The sequence below is a fragment of the Rhea americana genome, unplaced genomic scaffold (assembly GCF_003343005.1).
Source record: "Rhea americana isolate MKP2758 unplaced genomic scaffold, rheAme1 scaffold_257, whole genome shotgun sequence".
Classification (NCBI taxonomy): Eukaryota; Metazoa; Chordata; class Aves; order Rheiformes; family Rheidae; genus Rhea; species Rhea americana.
The window spans coordinates 537,855-556,338 of NW_028186376.1; the positions used below are offsets into that span (position 1 = coordinate 537,855).

An 18,484-nucleotide genomic window follows, 5' to 3' on the forward strand; every position below is an offset into this window, starting at 1 on the left:
AATTTCATGATGTTGGCCTGCCTTAGCTTCCACCTTGTAGCAGCCATCTGGCCAAAATCAGATCTGATCAAACCCAAAGAATATATAAATGAGTGTTATCATGTCTTTACTGTTTAATAACTGCTAATTAGAGAAGTCATGAGCATTGGGAAGTTACTTGTTTCATTCACTACAGTGGTTAAGGCAACAAAATCCTTTAATTATTAATGTATTCCTTTAATTTTTAGACTCATCAGTCGTCTTTATTTCTTTTTTAAGATTAACACATCAAACTTGAGGATTCTCAAAAACATCCACACCTCTTCATGGTTCTTTTTTCAGTCTCAGACTTAACAGCTGCAAGTGATGTGCTTATATTGCTTGATTATTCATTCCAATTTAGTATCATTGGGGAAGGAGGATTATTTTTTATCTTAAAATACAAGAGATGCCATCTTTGAATCACAAGGTGAYCCAATCCAGCATCATGTATGTTATCAAAAAGAGAAAATTTTAATCCAGAGTTACAGAAAAGTAATAAGGGAGAAAAAAGTGATGGAAAATCTTTAATCTTAAACTAGAGGTTTCTTATAAATCCATTCCCTCCTCTGTGAATCTCAGATTTTTTTGTTATAAGGCGGTGGAACCTGGTTTATCATCTCTTATGCCAGCTCTCCTGTACTGTTGAGATCTGTCTTCAGAAAGTCCATGCAATAGGGTTTTTTTTTTTTGCCTGCTGCTGCAGCTACTGAGAAGCAGCGGATGGGACCTCTTCACAGAGAGATGATTACTAGTATCCAGCACAGGCTGGTGGCAGTTGATTAATGTTTTTTTTCTGATGATTGGCTGATAACTGGAAAAGTTATTTCTCTTACTGCAGAACCTAATGGCCAAAGGCAATACTACTGAAAGGAGGGACTGCTGCCTATTGCGGATGAAGAATTAGGTTTTGAAAAATAAAGGYAGAAGCATTCCTGTCTACTAATAAGAAAATCATTCTGTAATGGAAAGCCAAACACAAACTGAGACAGAGTGAGAACAAAAAAATACATACGTAAAACTCCTGAGGGAGAGAACTGGATTACTGTGTTAAGATACTCCGTCTTCTAACTTCCCAAAAGCATTACTTCAGTATTTCTAATAGTTTGTTCCTACATTGTTTCATTATGATTGCCTATTTTCTAAATTTTAAAGAGAAGTAGTTAATTATACTTGAAAAGACAGTCTGAATTGAACCCTCAGTAATTTAATGGCAATCTACAGGGTGCCTTGCCTCTACCTTATGCCCATTAAGGTTTTGCTTCTGACTAAATGAAATAGTGCAGTATGTCAAACACCTTATGCTGCTATTTTGATAAAAAGCAAACTTTGTTCACAAACCTGCTTCAACAGCACCTCTGAGTAGATGAAAAGCATAGATGCACTTCAGTTGAGCAATATGTGTTCAYCTTTAACTCCAAGATTAGCAAGCTGATCATTCAACTGGGCTGCTGATATGGCCTAGCTCATACTGAACAGGAAAGGGAGCAAGTAATGGGKTTTTTTTTTTCCTCTTCTTCTTTAATTCAGTCCAAATTCCATGTAGTATTGGTTTATTTGAATAGAGGTGCTTTTCTCAGAGAAGGCTATGAAGTTGCAATCTAGTGAGCCTCTGGACAGATGCAGTCCCAAAATAAATCAAGGCAAGATAGCAGCATCTTGCATTACAATGCAAGGAAGGCTAGTTCAAAAGTAGCACCTCTGAGTGTTAAAGCTTCACTTTTAATGTCAAACTCTGTTTCAGTTGAAAAATAGTTACTTTCAGTGCTGCACACCTTTGGTTTGCATTCTTCAAAGAGAAATGTCTTTATTACAGTACTGCTGGTTTGAGAAGTATCCAGCTTTGTGTTGATTCAAGGAGGATTTACATAAAGATAATGAATCCAACTTACTAAGTTTCATGTTTGTGTAATGGGAATGGTTTGTGTATGAGAAGGGGTTAAAAAGAAAACCATTGCTGGTATTTACCAGCAAGGAGTTCTGGATTGTTCAGAGGGAGCCAAAGAGTCTCCCTCCAGGTCTCAGGCAAAYGCATGCCTTTTTGCTACCTGAAAAATTGTAGATATCAATCATCTACATTTAAAACTTTCACAAGTTTCTCATCAGAGCCCAAGTATCTTCGGCAACTGTCCCAGACACATGGACTGAAAATAGGGAACTTGAAAACTTAAAATATAATCATTGTGGGAATTGATTGTGTTTATCTGTAGATGATAAATTGATCGAACAATTGTTATTATTAGTCAAAGAAAATCTTAAGAACTCCCTGCAGAATTTTCTTTGTTTCCAAGCAAACAAATTACTCATTGGAAAGATAACAAYCAGATCCAAAAATTATTTGTCGGAAGATTGTTGTTTTGTGCAGCAATAATTTTCTTCCCTCCTGAGCCTCAGAGGAAAACATTATCCCCTCCCTTGGGCTACCTTTGGCATCACTGTGTTCAGGTTTACCAAAAGGGAGAAGAAAGGCTTTTCAGCAGGCTAGGAATGGTTTCTGGCATGTATTGTTCAGCTTGCTAAGTAATTTTGGAGGCCTAGCAATAACATAATTGTGCATTTGGGCGTGTGTATATCTAAAACTTAGTAGGCAGTCGTATGTCTTCTTACAAGGGACTTTGTAAATCTTRTTCCCATTAGGACTGCAGGTCCTGCGCTACAGCAGCCTGAGTGCTATCACCATTCCCAAGCAGGGAAACCATGACAATTAGCAAGGCAAGAGCTCTGTTTTGTGAGCTTGTAATGAGAGTGGCTGGGAGCTGTCAGTGTCTTAATTAGGCATGCACTGCTCTATGCTGGGAGGCATAAATGATTCTTGTCTTGCGGTGGTCTTCTTAGTATTATTGCCAAAATGCCTGGAAAGGCCACTGGAGACAGCAGCTGCCTGTGCATGCAAGTGTGTGCAAGAGCCTGCTGCCCTGAAGCAATTGAGAGCCTTGCCAAGGTGGACAGCAATAAGGGAGGGCTGTGCGCCAGACAGCTTCTTCAGTAAGCCATCCTGAGACAGTATCTGGTAGGATTTCCCCTAAGCAGGGTTTGAGAGCAGTGAACATGTCTGTGACTCTCTGGGCCAGAGCAGGTCTATGCTTCAAAGCTCTTCTGCCTTTGTGGCTTATGGGGTGGTGTGTGTTTTGCTTAGTGACTGCCCTTGTGCTAAAAGGAGCCCAAAGTAGAAGAAACAGCTGAATACAAAGCAAGAGCTCTTTTGAGAACCATCCATGCTTTCTTGTTGCATCTCATGCCACTTATGTCAACCATCAAGTGTTTAAAAACTTGACAACATGAGCAGTATCCAATGGGAAGAGCTTCTGAGCTGGTACTTACCTGTAACTCTTTGTAGTGGAGATAAAGACCTGGGAACAATTATCTGCCACCTCTCCTCCTTCCCTCCACCCCAACAACAACAATAGACCTTGGGCAGAAATAGAACTTTAATGAACCATACAAAAATATCCAGGTCTTTCCTTTTCCCCTCCAGTTCCAGTAGACTCAGCAGAAGACGTGCAAGACTTTGCGGAAGAAGTTCCTGAACTCTGCATTGAAAACTGTATAAATGATGGGGTTGACAGCACTGTTGACGTAACCCAGCCAAGTGACAATGCTGGTGACTTGYGTAGGAATGATGCAGGACTTGCAGAGAGCCCTTGTAATGTGGACCACAAAAAAAGGTGTCCAGCAGAATAGGAAAGCACCTGCCAGAAGGATGTTAAAAAGAGAAAAAGTCATATGAGTATTATGAAAGAGTTTAATTTAACAAGAAATGCAAACTGGGCCAAACAAGAATGCAGACAGTTCAGAGTGCTAGGGGGAAAAACAGCAGACATGCTGATGTGTAGAGCAGACCTTTCAGTATTTGACAAAAGATAAGTTTAAGTGATGTATCATTTTGGATTTGCATTTAAGATACCAGGAAYCACAAATTTACTTTGCAGAAAAAGTCAAATTATAAACAGCGTACAAATGTTCTTCCCTAAGTGTTGTTTGTTGACACTACTCCTCTTGATCAAAGGGGTGCTGAGCTGTTCACTTGATAAACTTGTAGCTGTCCTGTCACAGCAATAGATGGGTGAGGCACCTCTCCCCGCCTTATGCTGCAACCAGACTGTTCCACAGTAGCAAGGGGAGGATGGATGTTAAAACACCAGTCCACATATCAAAGGGAGGAGGAGAAGGAGTAAAGACTTGGCACTGGCCAGTGGAGTAAGAAGGAGGTGGCTTTATCCCACCCTCATCTCCTCCAGCAATGAAAAAAATTCAGTTTTTTTAGAGCGACAGCTCTAATTGCTGTACAAGCAACCATGCCCAGGAAATTTGACTCATGGCAGGGGAGTCCACAAGGAAACCCAATCTGTGTTCACTTAACTAGGCTCAAGCAAGTTCTGTTAGACTGAATCTTGTTGTGAGTCAATGCAGCGTGTTTCCCACCCTCTCCTGACCATTGCAGACTGTTACTCACCAACAACAACAGGCAGCACCCTCATGGCCTTTCGCTCCCGGCCGTTGATCTTAGCCTGTTTCCGTTTATGTCCCGGGTGTGGGTATTTGAGGTGTGGGTAAGAGACAGTCTGGACGCCATTGTTCATCACATAGTCCCCAGGCACGGGAGGGTCAGAGCAGGCGTAAGGGTTGCACTCATCTGGCTCCAGTCCAGCCTGCTCTCTCTCAATGAAGGGCGAGGGGTGATAGAGCTTCCTGCTGCCCCCATAGATGCTGCCCCTCAGCTTGGACTTGCGAGCTTCTTCCCAGCGCTTGAGTCCTTGGAACATGGCGCAGTAGAGCACCAGCATGACAGGGCAGGGGATAAAGAAGGAGCAGATGGAGGAATACACAATGTAGTTGTCATCCTCCAACTGACACAAGCTGGGGTCCCGGTTTGGAACGTTGTTGAGGCCAAATATGACTGGAGACGCCACAGCAAAGGCAAAGATCCAAGTGGTGGAGATCAGGATCAACTGCCGCAGGTCAATCTGCCGCCGGTTGTAGTTCAGTGGGACTGAAACAGCGATAAACCTGCCAGCACAGACCCCAGGTGAGTAAGCAATAGGATGGTGGTGTCACCACACAGGATGCAAGGGACTGTTCCCAGAACTGCTTGCCACTGTCCTTCACTGCTCAGTGATTCCCCCCTTTTGATTTACTTATGTAGCTGAGGCCTGGGCTACAACCAGTCTTCCTCATTAGAAGAGCATGCTAAGGGATAGACAGCCCTGTCCTAGTCGCACAATTGTGCTTTCAGCTTGGCCACTGTGAGGCTAATGATGGGACACAAAGCCGGCGATGAAGGAAAATGGTAGTGCAGAACATCCATCTTAGGGGGAAAATAGGACCCAGTCTCTCTGCAGCAAAAGGGCACAGCAGCAGGGAAAAGACAAGATTTGTTTGACCACATTCTCACTCTGCATGTGATCTTAGCAGGGGCGTGTATGGAAGCAGCTTGATGCCAGAATCCAGAAATACCTGCATGATCCACTTCCTCCAGCATGGGAAGGCAGGCATAAAGAGGAGAGAGGCACTTACCGATCCACACTGATAGCACAGAGATTGAAGATGGAGGCTGTGCAGAGCATCACATCCATGGTCATCAGGGCATCACACAGCACCATGCTGAGGGACCACACGCCTCCCTGGAACTGAAGGAAGAGATCCCCAGCTCAGTGGGTACCATATCTGACTGCCTTTCAAATGCAGGGAAGGAGCAACTCCGTGTGCAGGAACCTCAGCCATTCAGATTGTCCTCCAATCAAATAAGAAGCCTGAAGTCAAGCCATAAGGCCCTTTCGGCATCATAACTCCCTTTCAGCAAAGCAGTGGTGCCAGAAAGATCACCGCTTCCTTAAGACTTYGCATTTCTGGCCTACCTAGAGAATAGAGTCTACAGATTGCCAGGCAAATCGAGCTGGGCAGAATAATGGACACAGGGCAGATCATAGCCTTGGGTTAGTGCAGAGTGACAGTCATCAGACCCACCCCCAAAATCTCCCCAGTAAGGTAGGGCTAAGCATTAGTTGAGCTGAGTCTGTGCTCTCTAGGTGTGAGTCACTGAAGAAGCCAGTAAAGGTTCCTAGACAATTCACAGTGCCTAAAGCCCCTCTTCCATTTTTCAATTCCAAACTGTTCCAGTGTCCTGCTTACAACTGAATGCAAATATTTTTTCTCTGTGGTACACAACTGTTTAATCTGTCATGCTAGGCACAAGGCCAGCCTCCTCAGACTATGTTAAAGCTAGTAAAATATAGTATCTTTTGTTTTCTCTCTCTGCCATTGCAGGCATCCTCATTCCTCTGTATCAAACTCTTATAATGCTCTGTGATCTTCACACCACTCAAAAGACTATACCACTGTGCACTGGCCTGCAAGTGCTGACTCCAAATTATATTCTGCAAAGAACACKCAGTTGCAGGCACAACAAAGAGCTTCTTGGATCCAGCGTTATGATGTCTTAGGCCTGGGTACTATTACCGTAAGGAGCAGAGCAAGAAGTAGCAGTCYGGCAGAGTGAACAGGGCATGGTGTGGGCCAGATCATCTCAGCAAGATACACACAAGCTCTAATGATGGAAGGGTCTAAGCTGTTTGAAGGGTATTTCTGGAACTAAACATGCATTTCTTTTGCCAGGCAAAGAATCCTCCTTCCTGGAGGTTCAGAGAAATGGTATTTTGAGAGGCGGCATACTGTACGGCTCTTATAACAAGATGGTGATGTCCTTCCTAAGTACCAAMTTGTTTCGTTCTAGCTACACTTGCTCACTGAAGGAGGGGGTAAAGGTATTTCCAGAGCTAAAGCTGTCCTTGTATTGACTATCTGGCACTTTCACTCCCAGAGCTGTTCAGCACTAAGCACCTTTGAGTAGGGGCTAGGCACCAGATGCTATTAAAAGGCTACTTACAACTTCACTAAAGCCACAGCGACACTTTCTGGTTTTCCGCGAAGTCATTTTCAGCCAGCTGTACAAACGTTTGCGCAGCATAAGGCAGGGAACAGAAGGAAGGGCAGCAACAGCTTAAACTAGCGCAGCCACCAGAAACTGTTTGTGGAAGTTTGTCCCAACCTAACAGGGATCTCACCACTACTGTACCAGTTCACTCGGTTGTAAAACTAGCCTATTATTTGAGCATACTTTTAAATTTGATACAGCAAAGTTCAAGCCCTTTTCTGCTTGATGCCARCATGTCATTATTTTTGTGAGTTTGCTCAGCACTCACAAAGAATTGTCAACACACTCATACCTACAAAGGCAAATCAAAAGCAATCAATGAGCTGTGGAGAACTTTTTTCTCCCAGTTTCTGTGATGGCAAGGCAAATTCAATTATCCTTTGGGTCCCTCTGCAGAGAGAGGTTAGTTTAAGAATCCAAACCCTCTATTCAGTGTGTCATATGGAGACGTATGAGTTTAGCTTCAAAACAAAATGTTCTGTAGCAATGATCACTTGCCATCCCTGACTCAAACACAAGTCCTAACAGTAGCTTGCAAATCTATTCTTTACTGCACTAATAGTCATTCAGCAATACACACAGACACACACACTCATATATGTGTGGGTATGTTCTTTACCTCATACTCTTTCTTTACCTCATACTCTTTAGCAGTCATATAAACAGATAAGCTTGTGAAAAAGTTAGTCTTCTAAGCAGACCTTCTACAGAATTTAGGGAGCTGAAGCCATCACAAAAAGTAACACTAATGCACGGGAACATTTCTGTTTGGAATCAGCAGCTGCTTAACATACAGATGCTGCATTTGCACAGCAGCGCTGCCCTTCCCTTCCTTTCCTTGCAGCACTGTTGCCTTTCTTTTTCTCCATGCAAGATGTCCTCTTTTTTGGCCAGGTACTTTTTTCCCCAATTGATTCCTTCCTAGATAGAAAGAGCTGAGACTGACAACTGGAACACAGGTCATCAAAGCATCTTCCTTATGTGCTAAGCTAACAGCTTTTAAGTATGMGTTATGGTGTGAACACTATGTTCACCATCTCCTGCAGTTTCCAGCCTGGTCCAGAAGTTTTCTGTGTCTCTCATCTTTATACTTAAAGTTTCCATACCCCTCCCCTTTCCAAATCAAATGAGGTTAATTAAAAAGCTTCCCACATCAGAGGTGATCAGATCTGCCTCAAGCAGACTGCTGCCCAGGTCACTTCTCTCTGGCTGCTGGTGCCTGGGCTTTCAAACCTTCTAAGCTCATTCACAAATGTCTTATAGTGCACAGTACAGACTTATTTGCCTTCATTTGCATGAGCCCTCACCCTAACACCAGAGCAGTCTTGTGCAATTACTTTTCAGAGCTTAACAACCTTGCTGATGTGACCTAATTACTGCCCCATTGTTTCAGAGCACATCCTGACCAATTCCCCTTTGCAAAGTCCTGAGGAATGATATAACCCCAGGCACACAAGTGGATAAGCCACTTCAGAAACCAAGGGCTGGAGTGCCTGGAAGATGGAGAGAAGTTCAACTGATTTGCAAGTGTAAAGTGAGGAGTGAGGGAATGAAGTCAAAAAAAGAAATAGACCGCTGTTGTATTTGCTTAATAAACGTGAAAGCAAGGAAAAGTGCTTTTGTTCAGTCTAGTCTAAGTAACCCAAAGGAAGGCCATCCAGGGAGGCAGCTGTAGCACTGCAGCACTTGTAGACCTTGCTGGTAACATGACCAAGGCTGGACAGCAAACTGGAGGTGTATCTCCCACGAAGATGCCTGCACTGCAGGAGCAGTAGAGCAGTGCTCATCTGGCTCTGAACAGTGCTTTTTGCCCATAGTATGTAGCTCTGTTTATACAGTGCTGTGTCAGAGAGAAACCCTGCATCTCCACTTCTACTCCATGGCTGCTCTCCATCCTTTGTCCAAAGTAAACCTGTGATAATACTGTTGTAACACCCTCCACATCACAGTGGGCAAGTGCAAAGATCCTCTTCCCTGTCAGGAACAGGTCCACCGAACCAAACTCTACTGTGGACAGCACAGGAAAATTAACCACCCCTCTCCTCCAGCTGCTTCCTGATGCCCTGCAATGTGGAATCACTTCCAGCTTGAGCCTCACCTTCGGAGGCAGCAAGATAGGTACTACAGTTTGGAAACTCCCAGAGTGCACAAGGCCTTGCAAAGCAACGATACCCACTGGCTGAGGGAGACAAGCAAGGAGCAAAAAGAAATTAGCACCTCAGGGCAGAACCTGTCCATGACTGGTTCAGGRGAGAAGAATCCTTCTGAGTCACATTTGCCCTGTGGCAACTCATCTTACTGAGCAACTGGGAGAGAAACAGTACTTTTCAGTCCTTTGAACAAAAGAGTAACTGYAGCTGGAAAACAAGTTTGCTCACTCTTTCTTGGGTTTTCTGCAAAGTCAGAGAAGTGTCAGCAACCTGTAGAACTGGGACAGAAAACTTCACAATGTGGTATTTTGTTTCTGCATTTGGGGACTGAAGTCCACGTGGTATTTTATGCCACATGTTTTTGGCCCAGGGTGTCAGGCATCTCTATCTGGTGCTCCAGCAGAAAGAAGAGTCCCTGAGATGAGGGCTGCAATTTCCCCATGGAGTAGAGCATTAGGTCTTCCCTAGCTTGAAGTGCAATGTTTCCAAGTCTACTTCCAGCCAGCACTTTGGTTTTCCTCTAGAATTTTGGGCATTAACAGTGACCTGCACCAACCTGATGTTCTTCCATATTCACAATCACCCCTGTACACGCTTACAGGGCAGGCAGCGCTCCATGGATTATCAGGTAGTAGTGATGTCACACACAGGATTATGGTTAGTGGAGCTATAAAGCCAAAGTAGACTCAGTAGACTGAAGAAACTATTTGGCTTTTTATATATATATATATCTCCTTAAAGGAGGGGAGGTAAACTGAACCTCCAAAAGAGATCAGGATGCAGACCTAAATGCTTCATTCCGGTTTTGGCTCACATAGACCAGCCGTTCCAAACTGAATTTGGGAAGTAAATCAAGAAAATGAACCATCAAATTTTTGCTAGCTTCACTGGGATCCTGATAAATTCAGTTCAGATTACGAGAGAAAGAATTTGAGCCATAATTTTCAAAAGTAGATTATAATTTTGGTGAACTAATKGATTCTGAAAGGGAGAAGAGCTCTCAGACTGCAGCAGCTAAGCACCTTCACAGGACACCTTCTTTGCCAGAAGATTCAAGTTGGCCACTCAGAAAATATTACAGGCCCTTCCCTTTTCTCTCTCTTTKTTTTAGAAGACTTTCATTTTGGGAAAAGCAGCGGGAGAGGACTTGCTATCATACCATGTTGCTTTTCTGCGCAGTTTAGCAAAATGCACCAAGAACCTCTCCGATGCATGAGTGACTTTGGATTAGAGGCCTAGCTGGCTTTGCTGGGTCATGTGATTAACTGGTACCTGATTACAGTAGGCTGCAGAAGATTAGCCCATCAAGGTACCGTGTAAAGCTTTAGGGATCATAAACAGCTCAGGCTGCCCTTAAATAGTACTCCTGAGGAACTCCACTTCCATCAGCTTTTATTTATTTATTTATTTATTTTTGTATTCTCTACTTTCTTAGCACAARGCCCCTTGTTGTTTCCAGCAACACGACTGAGGCGTTGATGCTGAGAAGGCACAGCCAGCTAGTTACTACAGCACGCCTGTAGAGAGTCTGTTTCGCTGTGCCCCTTAACAAAATAAAACAAAGCCCCGCAAGCCAAACTATCTGTCAGGTCTTATATAAGGCTGTTGGCTGTTTGCACAGCTCCAGGCAAGAATATATATAGAGTGAGCCTGCTAAATGCATGAGGATAGGCATATTAACCACTATACTTGAAACCTATAAGCATCATTTCTTGGAAGAAGATGGAACAGTAGGTGTGTGGTGGTGGGGGTGTGTGTGTCACGTTCTACCCTGAGCTCAGTGTTCTGTGTCAGACAAGGGTTTATAGGAAAATGATAAGCATCCCATTTCTGCACACAAGCCAAACTCTTTTCAAAGCAGCATTCCAGGTGCAGACTGGACGCTAGTTTAGCTGACCAAGGTTGGCAACACCAGTAAATTCGCATGCAGTCACTGTGGTCTTGTACAAGATACTCGCATCTCATATCTCACTGCACATGGCACTTAGGTCTGGACTACCACTAAGGGCAGAGGAGGAGCAACTCAAACTTCTTATTACACAGAATACAAAGAGGTTATAGAAGAGATTTTACAGGTTGGTGGGAGGTGAACTTGACAACTCAAGAGGCCCTTTCAGCAGACTGCATTCCTAGCTCCGGTCATCTTGATGGTCCTATTCCTAAGTACACCCAKTTTGTAAGAGAAAATCTGCCTTCTTGCAAACATGCCTCATATCAGAAGGGCTCTTACACTGTTGGTAATCCTAAGAGCATGAGACAGGTTGATGACAAAGGTTTCTTTATCTTATTTCCTATGAAAAAAAAGTTCTTATAGCAGCACATGGGACCTTTGCATCTGCCTCTCTTGCCAGCCCTACAAATGGGCTCACTGAGAAACAGAGAGCACAAATCAGTCCTTTAGTTTCTGGTGATGATGGCAACAGAAATAAGAGACCCAGGCAACAGCAGCACACAGACTGCAAGTGAATTAGGAGATGCCAAGCTCAATTTCTGAACAAGCATCTGCCCACCCTCAGCAAGGCCATGGTTCAAGTGCGCAGCAAGGCCATGGTTCAAGTGCGCAACATGGAGACACTGGAAGTGTCAAGCCTACCAAGAAGGATATGGCACTAATTAGAAGAAGAATAATCCTTGCAAATGGGAAAAGTCCTGTATCAGAGTTAAAGAATTTCCTATATGCTTGCAAGAAGCTGACCCTGTGCCTTTTTTGTGAGCCATGCTGACCACCACCTTCTCTAGAAGACACAATACAGTCTCCAAGGAGGGAGGAGGGAGTGGGATACAAGACAAAGGTGGCTTTACTGCCTGCTCTAAAGTCCTTTCCTGCCTTAAATCTTTAAGGCCARGGTTTTACAGAAACACGGAGCAAGCCTGATCATCCATTCTGAAACATTTTAAGGGCCCAAAATACAAAGACTACCTCCCCATAGTATTGGTCACTGAAAATCCCTAGCACTGGTTTACAACTGCAGGGCTATATCACCTCCTCACTATTTTGTCCAGAGACTGTGAAGCTCACACATCACTCAGGCCTAGAAGATCTTCTACTCCAGCTGAAGCTGATGATTCCCAGAAATACTTTAATCTTGAATATTTTTGCAAACAGAATGACTCATTCACAGAGACACAAAAAATTTGGAGGGCAGTAGACTGTATGCACACGTATACAGGATTCATTGCCAAAAAAAAAAAAAGAGAGAGATGTCTTTCTATCAGTGCTACACTGACACCCTGAAAAGTTTTACGCAGAAGCTACAGCATCATCCTCACCAAGAAAAGGCTTGTATAGTTAGTGACTGGCTGCTCTGTTGCTCTGAGGACCTGCATGGCAGACTGCATGCTGTCAGAAAACTTTCCTGACCTGCAGGAGAAGGGTAAACAGGCAGATCTGCTAAAATAGTTTCTGCTTTTTCTTAATCAACTAGATCTCAGTAGCAAAGATGTTTACATAACCATGCCCTACAAGGTGCCTGCCAGCAGCTTCCTGGATCAGATCTGTTTCACAGCTCAGTCACTCAGGATGGATTAAGGAAAGAGCTGATCAGAGAAACAGCCTGCAGAGAGGAGCAGGTACGACATCCACTCTACAGTGGAGTACAAGCGCGGAAGTTGCCCAGTCTAGTTCCTGCCAAGCTGCAAATGTCTCCTGTTCATTTTAAGTGAGGCAGGACTATGTAACTGAAAGACCACTGTGGTTCACGCCACTGTCAGAGTGCTTTGGTGCTGATGAAGCAAYTGAGCACAAAGGCAAGTCTCTGTAGCCACACAGCTCCCTAACAGCAGATTTCTAGTGGGCAAAGGCACTCGAAGCCTAACAATATTCTGCAGTACCTCCAGAACAGCTCACAGCTCAGCTTTCTCTAGGCATTCTCACTGCTTCAAGGGAGCAATAACCCCCATCCTCAGTGCTGTCAGTGTTCCAGGCAGACTGTGATATCTTCTCTGGGCCTCCTTTCAGATTCCTGGGGAATTATCTTGGAGCCCTGGGAATGCCCCAAGCCATCTCATTCACCTTCATTTCCTATCATCCTTGCCTTACTGCCAGCGGATTCCCAGGACAGCAAAACACTCGCACTCCTGTCAGAAAGMCAAGGATGCTGCAGAAGAACAGTCTGCCTTTCCCATTGGATCTTACTACTTCCCACCATATTGTTTACTGAAGCAGAACTCCTGCTGAAGTCAGTATGACTAAAGACCGAAGATTTGGGATATTCAAGCAAGTTAGAGAATATAATACCTTCTGCTTATCAGAGCAGATGGTCATGAGGTAATTAACAACKGGCTAACACTACACATTTTCTTTGYRGTGCTTGAACAAGTTTAGTGGAAAGTGTTGGACACATCTGCATCCTCAGACTGTGGTCTGACATATGATTGCACATGTACCTATTTTTACCTGCAYGTTGTTTCAGTCACCCCCGTGTAGTAGCTAGGGAAAGAGATGGCAAACACTACTAATYCACCTCCTCTGCCCTCAGCTTGTCAATCCATTTCCATCTTGAACCAGCACTCCAAAGAGAATCAAGAATGATCAGAGTGCAGAAGTGCTTCTGTTTTTTCTAAATATGGTGTGCTTCTACAGAAGAGCCGTATGAACAAGGCTGTAAGCACTGTCCCAGCAAAAAATCACTTCACGTCCACAGTCTCAGAAAAGTCTCAGAAGCTGTTTGGTTGGGAAATGGGTGCTCTGACATGGTGGAAAGCTGATGTTTCTTACTTTCTCCACGGATAGGATGCTTCTGGTGGAAGATCAGAACTGACAAACTACATCAATATTCAAATTTACTGAAGAGCTGCTTCTCACATCAGTTAGAGCACTCTTTCTCATTAAGGCCCCAAGTGTGAACTTGAGTTGCTAAGGAAGATAAATTCAACAGAGCAAATTAATGAGGAGAGAAATACAGACTGAAGGACTCTCATCAATGCACAGCAAACACAAGGGAGAGATTTAGAACAGGGCAGTACTCAGTGGCAAATGTTCCTCTCACAAAAATGTGGGGAGAAGAGGTCTAAAGGGATCTRTGTTCAACAACCAGCAGGAAGGCTTTCCTGCATATCTAGAAAGAGCCACACAGCACCAGCTCAGTGGAAGATACAGATTTCCTGWCACTGCTGGCCTGTTTACCAACCAAGTTTTTGCAGGCAAGGATATGCCATTTTTGAATTAGCTGAGAAAGCCTAGTATAACAGGACCAGACTTGACCAGGAGTAATAGACTCATCTCTTGCTCACCATCAGAAAGCCATTGCATCATTGTGATGCTTCTCCCATAAGATGCACAGGTAGGGACAGAACTGGAGAAAGTTTGCATAACATGACCCCATTTCCCTTCCCCCATTCCAGGCAACACTGCAGTGATGGTGAAACAGTGCTGAAAGGAAATGGTTGTGACTGCATGTACCAATTTTGCCCTTGTCTAGCACCTGCTTTCAGCAATCCTCCAACCCTGCAGGAACAAACAAGGGACATCCACAGAGTACTAACACCTAATTTGGCCCCCTACAGCCAAGACTTCTAAAACTAAGAGTTTAGCTGTGAGAAAAAGTTATTCCGGCTCTTTCAAAAGTGCGACAGGACAATATGTGTCAACATCGGCTGCTAATGCACTGGAATAAGCTTTCCTAACAACTAGAAATAGCAACCAAGATCAAGGCCTGTCCCACTGTACTCAGGCTTTTGTGAAGAGCAGCAAAAGATAATCCATATCTCACAGGAGGCAAACTCAGCTCCATGGAAGCCCATGGGAAATCTGTCATTTTGTAGGGATCTCAGATGTCACATCTCAATTGTAAATCCCTTTGGCTGTCTTCTAAAGCCATGATTGGGAGGAATGATTCTAGAAATCTGACACAAAAAGTCATCTTACAGGGAAAAAGCACAAGGTGACCAAGCTTTTCCTGCTGAAAGAAGGAAGTGGTCATACTTTATGGTTATAGGTAGAAGTCCACTTGGACTGTCAGGAGTAGCATTAAAAAGAAAGAGAGAGAGAAGAAAGAAAAAAAAACCCAAATGTTAAACACTCAGGAGATGCCTCTTGACTGCCCAGGCCACATTTGGAGTGCCTAAATGGAATGGCACAGAGTACAAGTTGAAATCAAGCTACTTTTAAGAAACAGTGGTCACACTATACCTTATACCCTTTGTCCTGCCTGCCTAGGTCACTTTTCCTTTCCTCATTAACAACTGGATGATCTACCTCTGTTCCAGCCTTCACAACGAGGGATGCATTTGCATTTATACATGCAGACTGAGCATCTGATTCTGATATCCAGCTTTCACTTTGGCCTCTTAAAACCAGAAAAATTCAGTCCACTGGCACTGACTTAATGGCCACTCTGACCTCTTCTTAGCATATTTCACAATGAAGCAAGCTGCAAATCCCCAACCAGTATATAGGAGATTATTAAAAATAAGCATCAAGCTCTGTAGGCTCTGAGCCCACAGAGAAATTGCAAGGCAGGAAACCAGTTTTTTAGCACTGACCAACAACCTAAGCTGCCCTATATTTCCAAACCCCATTGCCTGCTCAAAGAGCTYATGCTTGCTATACATTGCTGCCTTTCACTCCTTGCCCATACAGCACCTTCCATAGTCAGTCTGTGAGGTGATTTGAAGTGGCTACTAGATGAGTGCAGATCCTGGTGTGTGCTGCCTTTTCACAAGGTCTCTTATGCCTCTAAAATCCTGCCTTGTTGCAGAAGCCACGGGACTCAGAGGGAAGGTCAGTTCTGCCAGTATGCCTCCTCCATGCCCTGTTTAATATCAGGGGTGCAGAGACATTGGAGAATTAAGCCCCGTAACTGATGTTTATGAACAGCCATGGAAATGAACACACTTAAAGGATCATCTCAGCTCAAGCACAGGCTGGACAGCCCAGGTTTTTAAAGCTTAGGTAGGGTCAGACACCCATTGTCTGAGAATCCAGCATTTGTAGAATGTTCTCTGATATGCAAGGAAACCCCCAAAACGCGCATGCCCAATTGGAAGCATTTTCAGAGGTACCTCCAAGTACAGTAACCAGCATTTTACAGATGCCAGCAAGGTCTGGACCTGCAGGCCAGAGGAAATCACATTGCTATGCGTATCTGCCCACAGAGTCAGGGACAGGAGACATGGAAAGAAAACAGAAAAAGCAAGGAAAACAACCACCCCTCTCCCCCCAAAAAGAAATTCCAATTAGCAAGAAGTAGCTGAAAAGAATGGTGGAGAAAGATGGATCCAACTTTCTAATGCCAAAATTGAGGCAACAAGTTAAAACAGAACAACCCAAAACAAGCAACATGACGGGGCTCCTGTCAGTGGGGGGGGAAGAGAGAGGGAAATCTACTGCTCCTGTTCTTCACTGGTTCTTCTTCTAGCTCCCCAACTGAGCATGTCCCTGTAGAAAACCTTTATCTCCAGAAAGGTCACAATGTCCTAAGAAATCCTAGGACCAYGTAGCTAAGAGCATCCTAAGCTCTAATCTACAACCTTCCTAGCTTAAGAAGATATAAGCCCAACCTTGTCAGGTGCTGAATGGCAGCCCTGGGATGGAAGAGAAGGGAAAATGCTATGGCTTGAGCACTTTGGGGATACTGGTGTTTTTTCTTGGCCCGGGCATCAACGTAGGAATGCCGCTCTGCCGGGGAATGGGGATGGCCCCTTTCATTCCCTGAGAAAGTACCTAAGCAACCACCTTACAAACTATGCAGCTGTGACCAAATACTAGGTCAGAAAGTCTGACTGAACTGCCCTTCTGAGCCCCCAGGGTACACCTCAGACTCTGCATGAGGGAAAATCCTGGCTCCCCCCTCACATCTAGCAGAAAAAAAAAAAAAAAAAAAAGACTCCGTTACACTACCAGCTATCCCAGAAGACCAGAAGATAGAAGTAAAATAAATAAATAAAAAGCTATTCTGGCCCACAGAGACTTTCATCCGCTCACCTCTGGGGAGAGCTAGGGCTGCAGTGAGAGCAGTGAAAGAGCCACAGGCTGGTAGTAACAGGCAGGCTCTAGCCATCCTCTGCACCCTGATCCAACAAATCCCCCTGCAATCTTAAGGCATTATCGATCCCCAGATAGTAAAAATATATCTCCCTTTCATAACTGAGAAAACAGAGGCAGAGAGAAATGCAAAACCACTCAGCCTCAGGAGAACCTGAATGCACATCCTTGCCTCTGGCTCCAGCCTCTCCCTCAGCCATCGCAGTTTCTGAGGTGGAGAGAAGGCCTGTCCCAAAGTTCACAGTGGCTCTGYGCAACCATCTGCATACAAGGGGTCAGGACTGCGCAAACAAGAACACATCCAGCCAGGAGGAGCCCTGCAGCAAGCAGACCAAAGCAGCCTTTATGTAGTTCTTCAAAGGAAGGAGAACACCAACTAGCTCCCTAAAAAAGCAATTAATCCTCCTCAACCTGGCATGGCAACCCATTTCCTAGCTAAAGAGCTCCCTTATCCCCAACAGCTGATCACCTCATACCAGACAGAGCAGAGCACAGGAGCCCTCTATCCCTTCCTAAAATTTTCTCATTGGCAATCTGTACCCCAGCCTGGGACTTGCCGAGAACTTCCCGGAGCTGCTCACCCAGCCCAGAGGATTTCCATTTCTGCTACACCACCTTGGTAGTCCCGTCAGCATCATGGCTCACCAGAGAAGGACGAAGGGAAACCCCCTTACCCACGCACACAGGGACCACGCAGCGCTGTGATTGCAAGAACCAGAACTTCTGCCAACCTGTTTTTTGCTACTAATTGTCCTTCAGAGCTTTTCCAATGCAGATGAACAGGGATGACAGGAGGAAAAAAGGGGAACCTGCGGTGGTTTGAAGGTAACACATGCATTCCAGCAAGGGAGGAGGGGGAAGCGGGAGGCCAGAGGCTGCAGCAAGGGAGGCAGGCAGGGATTTCCGGGCCACAGGTGGGGAACAATCCCAGGAAGGGTTTTTAACCCTTGTTATTTGGTCTCTTGTGGATCCCACCCCACAGCCCTGCAACTTTCAGGACCTCCAGGCACAAAAGCCCAGTGAAAGATACTGAGTGCGATGGGGTACACCACAGTCCCAACACGCGCCCACCCCCGGCCCCACTGCAGCCCGTGCTGCCGCTGCAGCCCCCTTCCCTGCTCTCRCTGCAGCCCCCAGTCTCCCCGGCGGTGGCCTCACCTCGGAGTAGACGTAGAGGGGCAGGACGAGAACGGCGAGCAGCAGGTCGGCCACGGCGAGGCTGACGATGAAGTAGTTGGTGGTGGTCTTCAGCGCCCGCTCCGTGCACACGCTGAGGCACACCAGCGCGTTGCCGCCCACGATGAGCAGGATGAGGACGATGCCCAGCACCAGGGCGGCGACGTTGTGACCCGGCGGCGGCGGCGGCGCGGTGCCGGTGCCGTTGCCCGGCCCCGTGGCCCC

General features: G+C 45.1%; 1 protein-coding gene across 1 annotated transcript; it reads right to left on the reverse strand.

Moving 5' to 3' along the window:
- Positions 1-3,432: 3,432 nt before the first annotated feature.
- On the reverse strand, positions 3,433-18,475 carry DRD4 (dopamine receptor D4; the record flags this gene model as incomplete). Its single annotated transcript, XM_085307393.1, has 4 exons — positions 3,433-3,707; positions 4,472-5,025; positions 5,533-5,645; positions 18,242-18,475. Coding segments are annotated over 4 exons (1,104 nt in total), but the record flags the coding sequence as incomplete, so codon positions are not given.
- Positions 18,476-18,484: the final 9 nt, after the last annotated feature.